We start from the raw sequence: 14,385 nt of genomic DNA, 5'->3' as shown, positions 1-14,385 counted from the left end.
TCGAGGAAGATTCAGGGCAGGACTGAGCTCCTAGGAGGTTTGCAAAGTTCTTTCAACTATACCATTCCGTCATTTACTAAATCACAAACTTATACTTTTAAAAATTGTTTAAATGATGATAAGAGTTTCCCTGACTATTTAAGAAGAACTGTGCAGTGAAGGAATTAAGATTATTTACTTGATGATAATTTTAAAAGAATTTAAAACTAAAGAAGTAAAAGTCCAGTAGTTATAACTTTTTTCAATTCATATTTAAAACCTAATTATCAAATAGATTTTCTCCCTCAGACTTACACAAACATGTTTTAAACAGATCATCAAAAGTCTGTTTGTACAATTAATTCACAAGATCGAATTCTTAAAACATGTAATCAAGAAAGCATCACCTAAGGAAGTAATAAAATCAATTACAGGATACTCTTACATCTTCTTTCCACGGACTTAAACCATCCATCTCCTTCTAACAGACTGATGAGGATTATATGAACACAGGTACCTTTTTAACAAAACAACGCAAGATTTCTTGGCAAGGAAATGACAAAATGTTTTGTTTTATCACAAATCTCCTCTGCATAAACGTTAGTCCTTTAGGAAGCAGTGCTTGCCTGTTTGTAATTGGAATTGCAGCCCTTCGTGTTTACCAGCTGGTATCCAGAAGGTGTTTCATTACTGAGAATTGTCCATTAAGCTGTCAAGAGGTAGTACGAAGTAATGACAGTCTACTGCTTCTTCCATTCTACTTTACCCTACAGCTTCAACTTTACGCTTTGTAATTAATGAGCAGGGAATACACCACAAATATACACTATTTTGGTCACATCTGCAGCAACATGACCAAACTACCAATCTGGTAAAAAAAAAAACAAAAAAGCCAAAAAACTAAAGACTTAAGAAGAGTTAGTTAATACATAATATCTTAGGAGTCAGAGACTTAAAACAATTACTACTAACCTCTAGAAATACTGCAGTGATTAATGGGTTAAGGACATCTGCCTTTTCTTTGACCTGGAATAAAGGATACAAATAGTAAAAAAAAAAAAAACTTTGAAAAGTGAGTAGAGCAGGTTAAAAAACAGTAAGAATATAATCTCTCTTTGAAACACAGGCACTTCCATATATAAATATAAGCATAGAAGTGTGGACTGAGAGCAAAATGGCATTTCTAGAAGGTAAAATTTTAAGTGCTTTAAACTTCTTTATACCTTTCCATGCTATCCATATTCACAGTGTACTGCTTTATAGTTTTTTATTGACTTTAAAAAGTATCTTCATTTTAGAAGAGGGGGTGGGAAAGGTACATGTGACCACAAAACTTTATAACCATTTTAAAACAAAATACATAGATAAGGAACATGTGCTCAAAAAACTCAATGGTTTTTAGAAGGGCTGTTTGGAAAAGTCTTATTTCATGGAAATGAACAATGCGAATTTAATACTTGCATGTGTTAGCAACTTACAGTTGATTTGCTGGCTTAAAATATCTTTATGGAACACATGGAAAGATCTGGCCTCATAATATAAACTTCAGGAAACCCAGCTCCTCTTTTAAAGAAAACACTAAGAGGAAGAGTGAAGCTATATCACAGGATTATCCTTTACAGGAATAATCTAAACTTAAATTTTTAGAAATGAACTTGGGCCAGGGTCCTAACTAAAATCAATTTAAGGACTCACAATAACTGTGCTGTCACGCTGACACTGATATACTTACTAAAAAGTAATTTTCACTGCGTATTTAAAATGCCCTTGATTTTACCCTAACTCATTATTACTTGGTTTCTCAATTGTCTTCCATAGTTGACACACTTTCAGTAAATTTTTATAATACTAATTAAAAAAAAAAAGAATTTAGTTTTAACTACAGCTCTCCCACTGGCTGGCAACTACATAACATTGGTATTACCATACTCTAACAGTCTAAGTTAGGAGCTGCTCTTTAAACCAGAGTCAAAATTTGGAATTTTTATTTTATGAGGGTCTACATTTCCATTATAGGTCTCAGAGGGCAGCCTAAGAGTACTGAATACTTCATAAAAAGAGAATAAAAATGAGCTATAAAGATCTGTTAGACATAGACAAGCTGATCCTAAAATTCATATGGAAATGCACAGGGCCCCCAAAAATTCAAAACATCTTCAAAATAAGAAGAAAGTTGGAGGACTCACACTTCTTGATTCCAAACGACTTATAAAGCTACTGTAATCAAGACAATAAGGTACTGGTATAAGGACAAACATACAGATCAATGGAATAGAAATGAGAGTCCAGAAATCAATCTATATCTATGGTCAACTGATTTTTTACAAAGGGGCCAAAACAACTCAGTGGGGAAAGAACAGTCTTCAACAAATGGCTCTGGGACAACTGGATATATACATGCAAAAGAATGAAGTTGGACCCCTATCTCACACCATACCCCCAAAATTAACTCAAAATGGATTACAGACATAAATGTAATAGCTAAAACAAAACTCTTAGAAGAAAACACAGGAGTAAATCATGGTATTGGGTTAGAAAATGATTTCTTAGATACAACATCAAAAGCACAGTGATAGAATACTGACAAAATGAATTTTGTCAATATTTTAAAACTTATGTACTATCAAGAAAGTGAGATGACAACCCATGGACTGGGAAGAAATAGGTGCACAGCTTAGATCTGATAAGGACTTGTATCTAGAAAATATAAAGAACTCCTACAAGTCAATAATAAAAAACAACCCAATTCAGAAAAACAGGCAAAGTACTTGAATAGACATTTCTCCAAACAGGCTACACAAATGACCAAAAACACATGAAAAGATGCTCAACATCCTTAGCCATTAGGGAATTGTACACTTGAAACAGGTAAATGTTATGGTATATAAACTGCTAAAAAAAAAAATTAAGCTGCTAAGAAAACACCACAACAGACATTAGTCCATTAACAGGCATGAATTCTTACCCCAGCAGTTGTTAGGCAGGTGGTGAACTCTTTAGACAGAGAGGACAACTCTTTACACAACACAACTGTCATTCTAGGAAAGAAAAAAGAAGTCAAGAAAGTTCTCTTTTTTTTTTTAAGCTATATTTAACAACCGTCAGAAGAAAACAAACTGCTCCTGTTACTAAATGCAAAAGAAGAAAGCTTTCAAAGGAAGTAATACATATGATAGTCCCCGCTTATCTGCAGTTGCTCTTTCTGCAGTTTCAGTCACCTGTGATCAGCTGCAGTCTAAAAATATTAAATACAAAACTTAAGAAATAATTTGTAAGTTTTAAACTGCATGCCATTCTGAGTAGCATGATTAAATTTGACACTGTTGTACTTGGGACATGAATCATCCCTTTTTTGAGCATATCCACTGTACACACTACCCGCCCATCAGTCACTTAGTAGCCATCTTGATTATCAGATTGACTGTCAGGGTGTTAATAGTGCTTGTATCCAAGTAACCCTTATTTAATAATGGACCCTTGTATGGTTTGAGTGTATCCCCTCCAAAACTCATGTTGAAATTTGATTCCCAATATAACAGTGCTGGGGGGTGGGGCCTAGTGGGACATGTTTGGATTATGGGAGCACCACCTTCATAGAGTAATGATGTCTCTAGACAGTGAGTGAATTCCTGCTCTCATGGAAATGTATTAATGCCCACAAAAGTTGGCTGTTGCACCGCAAGCCCAGCCTCTAGTGCATGTCTCTTTGCACACAGCCACTCACCTGTCTACTCCTGTCATACTGTGAAGCAGCACATGGCTCTCACCAGAAGCCAAGCAGATTCTGGTGCCATGCTCGTAGGCTTTCAGATATTCTGTTATAGCAATACCAAACAGACTAAGACAGCCCCAAAGCGTAAGAGTAGTGATGCTGGCAATTTGAATATGCCAAAAACAAGCCATAAAGTGCTTTCTTAAGTGAAAAGATAAAAGTTCTCAACCTAATAAGAAAAAAAATAATATGCTGAGATTGCTAAGATCTACAGTAAGAATGAATCTTCTATCCACGAAATTATGAAGGAAAAAGAAATTCATGGTAGTTTTTCTTTTGTACTTAAAACTACAAAAGTCATAGCCACAGTGCTTGATAAGTGCTTAGTTAAGATGGAAAAGGCATTAAATTTGTGGGTGAAAGACATGAACAGAAATGTGTTCCAACTGACGGCAATCAGGTTCAGTACTATACACAGTTTCAGGCATCCACTGGGAGCCTGGAATGAATCTCGTGTGGATAAGGGGGTCTGTTGTTGCCCAAATCAGCTACCTAATCTGGGGACCCATTTGAGCAGGCATTCATGCTACAGGGAAAAAAAGTTCAGACCTTAGAAAAATATTTTTCTATAAAATCCTCTAGAACTGCGGTCCCCAACTCCCAGTAACCAGTCCCTGGCCTGTTAGGAACCAGGCTGCACAGCAGGAGGTGAGCAGTGGACAAGTGAGCAAAGCTTCGTCTGTATTTACAACCACTCCCCATCTCTCGCTTCACCACCTGAGCTCAGCCTCCTGTCAGGTCAGCTGCAGCCTTTTTGAAAGTCTCTAATCCTTTGGCTTTTTAAAAAACTGAGGTGTAACTTTCAGTGCACAAATCTTTCAAGTACAGCTCAAGAACTGTTTACATGTATATACCTTTGAAACTGCAACCCAGAACAAATATAGAACATTCCCATCACCCCCAGAAGGTCTCTTCATGTCCCTTCCTCGTCAATACTGCTCAAACCATGTCCCCTTTCTCCTGCCCAAAGTCAACTGATCTAATGCTCACTATAAATCAATTTTACCTGTTCTTAAAATGCATACAAATAGAACCATAAGTTCAATCTAATTTGTGTCTGGCTTGTTATGCATATTAAGACTAACAATCTATGAAGAAATAGTTTTCAGAGCATGAGCTGGTTAATCAAAAGAGCAGATTAATAATACAGACTTATCATGGCTCAAGAAAAAAAACATGAACCTCTAATATGTGAATGGGTACAATGTGAATGTTATCTTGTTGAGAACGAAGTTTCTAAAACTTTAGAAATAAGCCAAGAAAACTCTTTCAGCAAGTTGCATTATGTAGAGTGCTGCTCACACACTTACTGGGAAAGAGTTCGGCTCCTTTCTATGGCTGTCACTTCCTGCTTCCTGCCATGGAGAACCAATGCCGCTGTTTTGTGGAACAATTCAATTGAGCAGGCAGTCAGTTTTGCTAGGCTCCGGATTGCAAATGCATGGATATCCTGGATGGAAAAACAAAACAAAGCATAAAAAAAGTTGTTGTTTTTTTTTTTTTTTTTTTATTCGAGTGGAAATCACACCACCTTGCTTCTTTCACATTACAGGATTCAACATTTTGAAAGCAGCAGAGACAGATAGCTGCCCTTCCGTAAGCATTCTCTTCTTCTTCCAAAGTAGTGATATAACTTTATAGCTGGGCTCACAGCTACAAAAACAAAGGCTCCCCTGAAGTCAGGTATGACCAAGTGACTAAGTTTTGGCCAAAGAGTTTAGATAAAGAGTGCCCAGTGACAGCTTCTGGGAACCTTCCTCATGACCAATACACACGCACCCTTTCTCTTTCTTTCTTCACTCCTTTAATCTTACAGTCTGGATTTAAGATGCTCCGGTTATGGATCACAAGGTTAAAATTACGAGTAGTAGCACAACAAAATAGAAAGAGCCTGAGTCCCCGATTGTGATACCCACATCTCAAATCTATTAAAAAAAAAAAAAAAGTCCTGTGACTGAAGCATTACAAAATTGATCCACGTAACCAAAAATATTTGTACCCCCTTAATATTTTGAAATTTTTTTTAAAAGCCTTCATTGCTTTGGATACCTCTATTGAATTTTGATTGACTTGTTCATTATTTTCTGCATCCAGCTGTTTTTCTCCATCTTCTTTCTCTGCTAATGGCTTGGTCAGAGATGTCCTGATCCATTCGTGGGCAGTATTTCTTGCCTAAATAAGAAAAAGATTATTGGCCATCAACATTTCAACTTAGCTCACCAAGACTATTGCACAGAAACACGTTAGCATACTGGAAGTCAGTGCTCCTGTTCTCACCTGAACATACCATATAGTTTTTCAGGCCTTTACCCTACTAGACCTCTTGACAACACTTAACACTGCTGTCCACTCATGCCTTTTTGAAAGTCTCTAATCCTTTGGCTTTTTAAAAAACTGAGGTGTAACTTTCAGTGCACAAATCTTTCAAGTACAGCTCAAGAACTGTTTGCATGTATATACCTTTGAAATTGCAACCCAGAACAAATATAGAACATTCCTATCACCCCCAGCACGTCTCTTCATGCCCCTTCCTCGTCAATACTGCTCAAATCATGTCCCCTTTCTCCTGCCCAAAGTCAACTGCTCTAATGCTCACCATAAATCAATTTTACCTGTTCTTAAAATGCATACAAATAGAACCATAAGTTCACTCTAATTTGTGTCTGGCTTTTTATGCACAACATAATGCCTGTTAAATTTATTTATGTTGTTGGATGTATTAGTAGTTCATTCTTACTAACTGCTGTGTAGTATTTCATTTTATATATAGTCATGCACCCTACAATGACATCTCAGTCAACAATGGACCACATATACAACAGTGGTCACCTAAGATAATACTGTATCTTTACTATACCTTTTCTGTGTTTAGATATGTTTAGATAGACAAATACTTATCATTATGTTACATTTGCCTACAGTATTCAGTACAGTAACATTATGTACAGGTTTGTGAGGTCTGTAGCCTAAGAGCAACAGGTTCTATCATATAGGCTAGGTATGTAGTAGGCTATACCATCTAGGTTTGTGTAAGTATACTCTATGATGTTTGAATAATGACAAAATCACCTAATGACACATTTCCCAGAATATATTCCCATCATTAAGCAATGTATGACTGCACATACCACAATTGATCCATTCTCCTGACAATGAATCTTTGGGTTGTTTCTAGTTTCCTTTGGCTTTTGTAACACCGCCATCTTCTCGTTCTCCCCCAACCTTTATGATCATTCTTCCTCAATCTCTTGTATATATTGATCCCACTTGGCCAGTCCCTTAGACACCAGTACTATCTGAATTTCTAGTCTTGACTCTTGACTTGTCTTACCCTATTCCCTCTCTCCTTGAACACCTCTATCCATCCTATTCCAGTGATTTTAACTATAGCCCACCTGCTTCTGACTCCTAGATCCTTATTTCTAGCCCTGACCTCTGCTGAAAACAACTTATTCCAAACGACTACTGGACATATGTGCCAGGATATTCTGCACATACAACATGTAAAAAATCTGAACTCATCATCCTTCTCTTCCTACCCCAAAGTTTTCATCCTCTTATTTTCCTAAGGTTTAGAGGGGCTACCATATACCAGTCACCTGAGCCAAAATATAAAAGCCATCTTAGCTTTTCTTCCCCTCCAATCAATCACCAAAATAGTGTGATTTTACCCAAGAATATTTCTCCCATCTGCCCCCCTTCTTCCTCTTCCTTCCCATCCTGTTCCTGCCTATTACCACCACTTGAGTTCAGACCCACTTCATGACTAGTCTCCCTGTTTCTGATCTGGTTCATCTTAAATCTATCTTCCATAATGCTGCCAGTGATCTTTCTTAAGCCCAGAGCTGACTGTTCCTCTTTCCTTCAATGGCTCCTCATCAACTAGATCATGTGCTTTCATGGGATGTAACAAGTTATAGGGCATAGACCCTACCTACTTCTCTAGCCTCATTGCTTACCACTTTTCACTTGATGGTCTGATAATAATTACCTGTACTGGGCCCGTTCTTACAATCCTCCACCCAGGTATCATTTCTTCCAGATAACTTAATTGAGTACTTATCAAATTGACTGGCCACTTCTTGAATTTGGTCCTTAAACCAAAACATACTATAATTAACTATGTATCTGTTTTCTAACTAAACTCTGTATTGTACGATAGCTACAGAGTATCTCATTTGGCTTTGCACACCCAGTGTTTCGCACACTGTAGAGAACATCTACTGTTTTTATCTGGCCAGCATCCATATGTCCTTTCCTTTGGTAGCAGGTTCTAGATTATTCTCAGTTCAAGTGGTTTGTGTGCGGCTGCTTCCATCCTCTGGCTCCAGGCGTTCACAAATGATTCAGGTTTAGCTACTAAGAATATTAATCCCCCTGTGATTAATATTCAGTGATTTGTTCATGAATAGTGATTCGTTCATGGATAGAAAAGTAACCCAAGCCAGGTCAATGGGCATCAGCCCCAGGACATCTGGTAAATTTTTTAGGAAAGAGAAGTAGTCTTTCTGTTGGAGTTACTCAACTAAAAAAAAGCTACCCTGAGCTGACAGGGGTCATGTTACCACCACATGGAAAAGCTTCCCTAAGAATGAAGCCAAAACAAAAGAAAGCAAAGCCAAAAGATGGAAAGGGACAGGTTCCTGGGGAGAGCCATGCCTGAAGCTAGTGCTGCCCATTGATTTTCTAGTTTCTTGAGCTATTCAATTCCCTTCCTTTCTTAAGCCAGTCTGAGATGAGTTTCTGTCATTTACAAGTCAGAGAGTACTTACTGGTTTCTAAAGACATGATTACTGCCACAAATGAAAGCATCCATTTGATTAACTTAAGATAGACAGAATGTGCTCAAAGCTATAATGAGGTATTAATAATAAAAATCCAGAGAAGGCCGTGAGAGTCATTCCAACTAAGAGAATCACAATTTTTATTACAGGTACGACACTGGAGTTGGCCCTTTAAGGATCGCTAGGTGGGGCTACACCCAAGGCTACAATACAAATGAGCTAAAGCAGAACCTGTGTTCCCAGACATTCATTTCAGGGTTCTTTTCCCCTATATCCTCCCACAAAAACTTTCAGGAACAATCTAGCTCTGACCTATACCTTCCCATTACTTAAGCATTAACTTTTCAAATTCAAAAATCCAACCAGAATGAACTATATAAAGATGGAAAGCAGAAAAATGCAAAGTGTGTTAAGCCAACTATTAAGATACTTAGCAAGACCAGAGTACAGGGTATAGGCATTTATTACACCATTCACTGGCCAGATGTGGTGGTTCATTTCTGTAATCCCAGCACTTTGGAAGGCCGAGGGAAGAGGATTGCTTGAGTCTAGGAGTTCAAGACCAGTCTAGACAACATAGCAAGACCTCGTCTCTACAAAAAATTTTTAAAAATTAGCCAGGCACAGTGGCACATGCCTGTTGTCATAGTTACTCAGGAGACTAAGGCAGAAGGATCACCTGAAGCTCAGGAGTTCAAGGCTGCAAGGAGCTATGATAATGCCACTGCACTCCAGCGTGGATAACGTAGCAAGACCTCATGTCAAAAAAAAAAAAATTTTCATTCATTCATTGCAAATATGTACTGTACACCGTGCTGGTGATGGAGATTCAGTGATGAATAATACAAACAAGAGGCCTGCTCTTCTCTATTCTAGTGAGGAAAGAGAAGTAACAAGCAAACAAACAAACACATGCATGAAGAAAATAAAATGGGGCAATGGAGAGTACAGACTGGGTGGCTAGAGGGTAGCTTGAGTTTGCGTGGTCAGGGATGGTCTCTGAAGAGTGATACTTGAGCTGAAATCTGAACGATAACAAGGAGTTGGCCATAAAAATATTTAGGCAAAGAGAGTTGCAAGCACAGGAAATTAGTTTGGTGTATTTGAGGAACAGAACAAAGGCCAGTATGGGAAGAATATAGAGGATGGGAGAGCATGATAGCAGATGAGGTTGGAATAGTGAGATTTATAGGAGAGAACAGTGAGAGTTGAGGTTGAAAAGAATCCTAACAGGAGACTAATAATCCAAACAGTATGTTAAATTCTTTGCAATTTCTTTGAAGAGAGAAAAAGAGAGAAAAACCAGGGATTGACTTATCTGAAATTAAAAAGGGAAAAAATGGAGAGTGACAAGGATACATAAAAGAAAAAGCTGTTATCATAAATTTTATATACTTGAAGGAAATACTTTAGTATGCCTAGTGCCTACCCAAAGTGACCTCTCTTGTAATAAATACATTAAGTGACGTCATCACGAACTACAGTGCCAACTCAATGTAATTTATTATCCTTTTCTAATCTCCTGCCCCATGATTCAGTCTGTAACTGCCCACTGGTGAGATATGGAGACTTAGGCATTAAAAGGCACCTTTAAGAAGGCTTAGCTTCTCCAACTACTTATTTTTTTCCATCTGAAAAATAGTAAGGGCTGGAGAAGGAATGGAATTTGCCAAAGATCATACCACATGTGAGTGTCAGAATAAGAATCATATCTCCAGACGCCCACTTCAATGTTCTTTTCCCTACATCAGAGCCTCTCATATAAGTCCTTGGGGATCAATGGTTAAGGCTTTGACCTTTAACCACTCTACATGATAAGTCTAAATGCCTAAAATTTAAATAATCTGAAGATTGCTTTCAGACAATGGCTAGAACTACCAGACAGATGGGCAGTTACCAGTCTTTTAAAAATATTTATTAATATGATCTCCTTTAGCATGTAAACTATATATCTTTCCTTATTATTTCCCTAGCACCTAACAAATTACCTAGCACAATAAAGGTTTCTTGAACATGTGTATTTTTGCTGAACACCAGAATGTATAGGGCTGGGTGTGGTGGCTCACACCTATAATCCTAGCACTCTCGGAGGCTGAGGCAGAAGGATCACTTGAGGTTAGGAGTTCAAGACCAGGGAGACCCCATTTCTACGAAAAATAGAAAAATTTAGCCAGGCAACTAAAAATAGAAAAAACTGGCTGGGTGGGGTGGCACACACCTGTAGTCGCCACTACTCGGGAGACTGAGGCAAGAGGATCACTTGAACCCCGGAGTTTGAGGTTGCTGTGAGCTAGGCTGATGCCATGGCACTCTAGCCCAGACAACAGATGTATAGGACATCAGGCTACCTTCTGTGAGGACATCAACGGTGAACATTTATTTACTATGAGCCAGGCACTTTGTAAGAGTTTTGCGTATATGAACACATTTAATCCTTACAGGAACCCTACATTATTCCCACCTCACAGAGAAATTAAGGCATAGAAAGGTTAAGCAACTTGCTAAAGGCCACACAGAAAGTAAAAGGTAAAAGAGGTGGGATTTTAAGGACCAATTATGCACAGATTATGCCTTGAAGAAATTTAAGATTTAGGATAGGAGGTAAGATCAAACCTTTTTAAAACTATGATAAATTTATGAAAACACATATGCATACGGTTAAGTGAAAAAAGCATAGTTCTAAAGAACAAATATAGTATGTTAACTTCTGTGTAAGAAGGAGATAAGGAAATGTAACCACTTATCTTTACAAAAAGGCAGACAGGATAAGCCAGAAAACAAGGTTGAATACCTAAAAGGAGAGAGAATAGAGTAGAAGGACATTGGGAGAGAGTGACTCTCCTCTGAGTATATTTTTTGTAGAGTTTTGACTTTTAGAACCATGTTAATATTCTACATGTTCAAAAATTAACACAGAGGGGCAGCAAATAAAATCATCAATTGTTTTTGTAGGTTGCTTTTATAGTACAGGTTGAAAGCTTATTAGTAGCATAGGAAAATAAATCATAACTACAAAGAGAAATCAGACAACACATTACTGATAAGGGGTAGATGGATATCATGTGCTTTTGGATGTGATACCCTGGGCAGGACACCCCATCACTTACAGAGTATTTTGGCCAGGAATGCATACCCTGACCTTCATTGTGAGAAAGCACCATACAAACCCCAAATAAGGAATGCTCTATTTTTATAAAGGGACAGGGGGAGCTTATATTTTTCAAAAATGTCAATGTCATGAAAAACAAAGGCTGAGGAACTATTCCACATTAAAAGGAGACTAAAAGTACAATATAATTCATGATCATGTGCTGGCTCCAGTATCAAAGGAAAAAATTCGATATGAAGGACATTATTGGGTCAATTGACAAAACTGGAATATGTACAATAGATTAAAAATATGGTATCAACGTTAAATTTACTAAAGTTGAAAACTATATTGTGATTATGTAAGGGAATATCTCTATTCTTAGGAGATACATATTGAAATATTTAGGAGTAAAGAACTATAATGTTTTCAACTTACTCTCAAATGGCTACAAAAATAATAAGGTATACGTGCATATATGTGTATATGTATATATATACATACAGAGAAAGAGAAAACACATGAGCAAGCACAAATAATTAAGCAAATGAGGTAAAATGTTAACAATAGTTAGTATGCATAAAAGGTATATGAAGGTTGTTTATACTATTCTAGCAACTTTTCTCTAAATTTGATATCATTTCCAAAATAAAAAAAACTGATACAAGATGGAAAGTGCTGTAGTAAAGTGCTACAGTTAAGATGAAGGAGATAAGCTCCCTGGGGGTGGTCTGAAAAGCTTTCTCAGAGAATGCAGTATTTTCGCTGGGCATGGAAGAGTGGGATAACACACCAAGCACCATAGTCCTTATTCTGGGGTATGGGGACTAGGCTGACTATACCTACCATAGCTATCAGCTCTTCCTGGCCAGAAAACAATGTGCATCTGCTTTTAACTGGTCCTCAAATTAGGAAAGGCTGGTCCAGAGGCAAAAAGCAGCCCATGACCAGTGAATATTGTCCCCTATGCTGGTACTCACATATGTGCTATGTGGGTACTACTCGGGAAATAGGACCTCTCAACCCACTCTGAGCTAAAGTCCCTCCATATTTCAGATGTGTGAAGATAATTCAAAAGTCACCACCAAAGATGAAGGCTTGGCCACGGTACTTCCTCACTTCCATATGCTACATGGTCATTATTTGAGTCACTGGGCTATAGGAAATGACAACCTTCAGTTCCTTTGGGCAAGGGGCACATCTCATCACCTCTGAACCATTCAGACCCCTGAGAACAGTTGAGACCGCCACAGAGACTTGCCCATTGGTATCATGAGGGTGGTCAGCACTGCCAACTTTACCAATACTGTAGCCTAAATTAAGTTTTTAGATAAAGCATTCCCAGTGAAAAAGGTGATGATGGGACAACTGTGGGAGAGCAGATGTGGGTTCAATGCACTAGGCTGAGGGAACAGGAGGCAAGCAGAAAGTGTAGAACCCCTTCTGGGTATGGATATATCAAGAATATACCTTCAATTTTTAGGTGACATCACTGCCAGGAATTTACAATCTTATGCTCTTTATCCACTAAATTCTTAGAAATAAAATAATAAAAGTCACCAAGAAATAATAACTTACCTTGGCAAGTTTCTCTGGTTTGGAGGAGACGTGCAGCTGGGAAAACAGCTCTGTTATCTCTTTGGTAAAATCTTCATCCTCTAAAAAACCAAGTCTCATATAAAACACTCAAGAAAGACTGCTGAGGATCATGAGGAGGAGGACAAGGAGCAAGAGGAGAGGGGCTGAAATAGGAGCAGCAGCAATAACAATAGCAGCAACAAGTTACATGAGCATGGTGCTTTAGTACTTACAGAACCCTTTTATGTATATTGTATTAATAAATGCTTCAATGACCTTGTGAGAAAAGTGTCATTATCCCATTTCAGAGATGAAAAAATCAGAACTTGAAGACATTAAGTGACTTCCCCAAGATCTCATAGCAAAGATCAGGAGTCAAACCTTGGCCCTCCCACTCCCAGTCCAAACCAGGCTTATTGCAGTACAGCTCAGAGCATGAATGGAGAAGCAGTGATGGCAGAGTACTAAGCAGGTACTGTGCATGTGCTTCTAAGGTAGTGGAATTTAAGTTGGGACATGAAAGATGAGTACAAATTAGCCAGAAGAATGTGAAGAGTTTCGGATAGAAACAACATGTACAAAGAGCCAGAGGTGAAAGAAAGCATGGCAAGAAGTTTAATGTGGTTGAGAATGTCTGATGTAAGGAGGAGAAAAGGGGTGGAATGAAGCTAGAAAGGTAAGATCCAGATAACAAAGGGCCTTATAAACCACAGTGAGTTAATTCAAACTTTTATACTAAGGGAGTAAGGAACCACTGAATGGTTTTAAGCAGAGATAGACATGATCAAATTTAAACTGTAGAAAGATCATTTTGGCTGCTTGGTGGAGAACGGATTAGAAGGAGAACAAGAAGGAAGGCAGGAAGGCTCATACAATAATCCAAAATCCAGGTAAGAGACAATGGTGGATAAGAAAAGAGAAGGAAAAGGAATTCCAGAATGCTATAAGGATGGTAAAGAAGCTGCTGGAGTTAGCAAGGTGAGAGATAATGGGGAACATGGAACACCTATGATACTTGAGAAACACACAAGCAAATGGGAAAGTCAAGTTCAAAAAACAATTAACACATCCAAACAAATGGCAGGAAATGCTCTCTTTCCTTCTCTACTCATCTAAATCCTACTCTTTTCCCCCTTTGGGGCCTAGCCCAAGGCTTCTTTGCAACACAGAATGCAAAAGAACTC

General features: G+C 38.0%; 1 protein-coding gene across 1 annotated transcript in view; it reads right to left on the bottom strand.

Moving 5' to 3' along the window:
• FAM114A2 (family with sequence similarity 114 member A2) overlaps positions 1 to 14,385 on the bottom strand; it is a 30,766-nt gene that overhangs the window by 1,487 nt on the left and 14,894 nt on the right. The window contains exons 9-13 of the mRNA XM_045551314.1: positions 13,202 to 13,281; positions 5,801 to 5,923; positions 5,062 to 5,201; positions 2,945 to 3,017; positions 952 to 1,005 (exon numbers count right to left, since the gene is read on the bottom strand). Of these exons, the coding sequence (XP_045407270.1) occupies positions 952 to 1,005; positions 2,945 to 3,017; positions 5,062 to 5,201; positions 5,801 to 5,923; positions 13,202 to 13,281 (470 nt within the window). The remainder of the gene's footprint in view (positions 1 to 951; positions 1,006 to 2,944; positions 3,018 to 5,061; positions 5,202 to 5,800; positions 5,924 to 13,201; positions 13,282 to 14,385) is intronic.

The sequence above is a fragment of the Lemur catta genome, chromosome 5 (genome assembly GCF_020740605.2).
Source record: "Lemur catta isolate mLemCat1 chromosome 5, mLemCat1.pri, whole genome shotgun sequence".
Classification (NCBI taxonomy): Eukaryota; Metazoa; Chordata; class Mammalia; order Primates; family Lemuridae; genus Lemur; species Lemur catta.
Note: the sequence above shows the minus strand (reverse complement) of the source record. Positions and strands in the feature narration are given on the sequence as shown.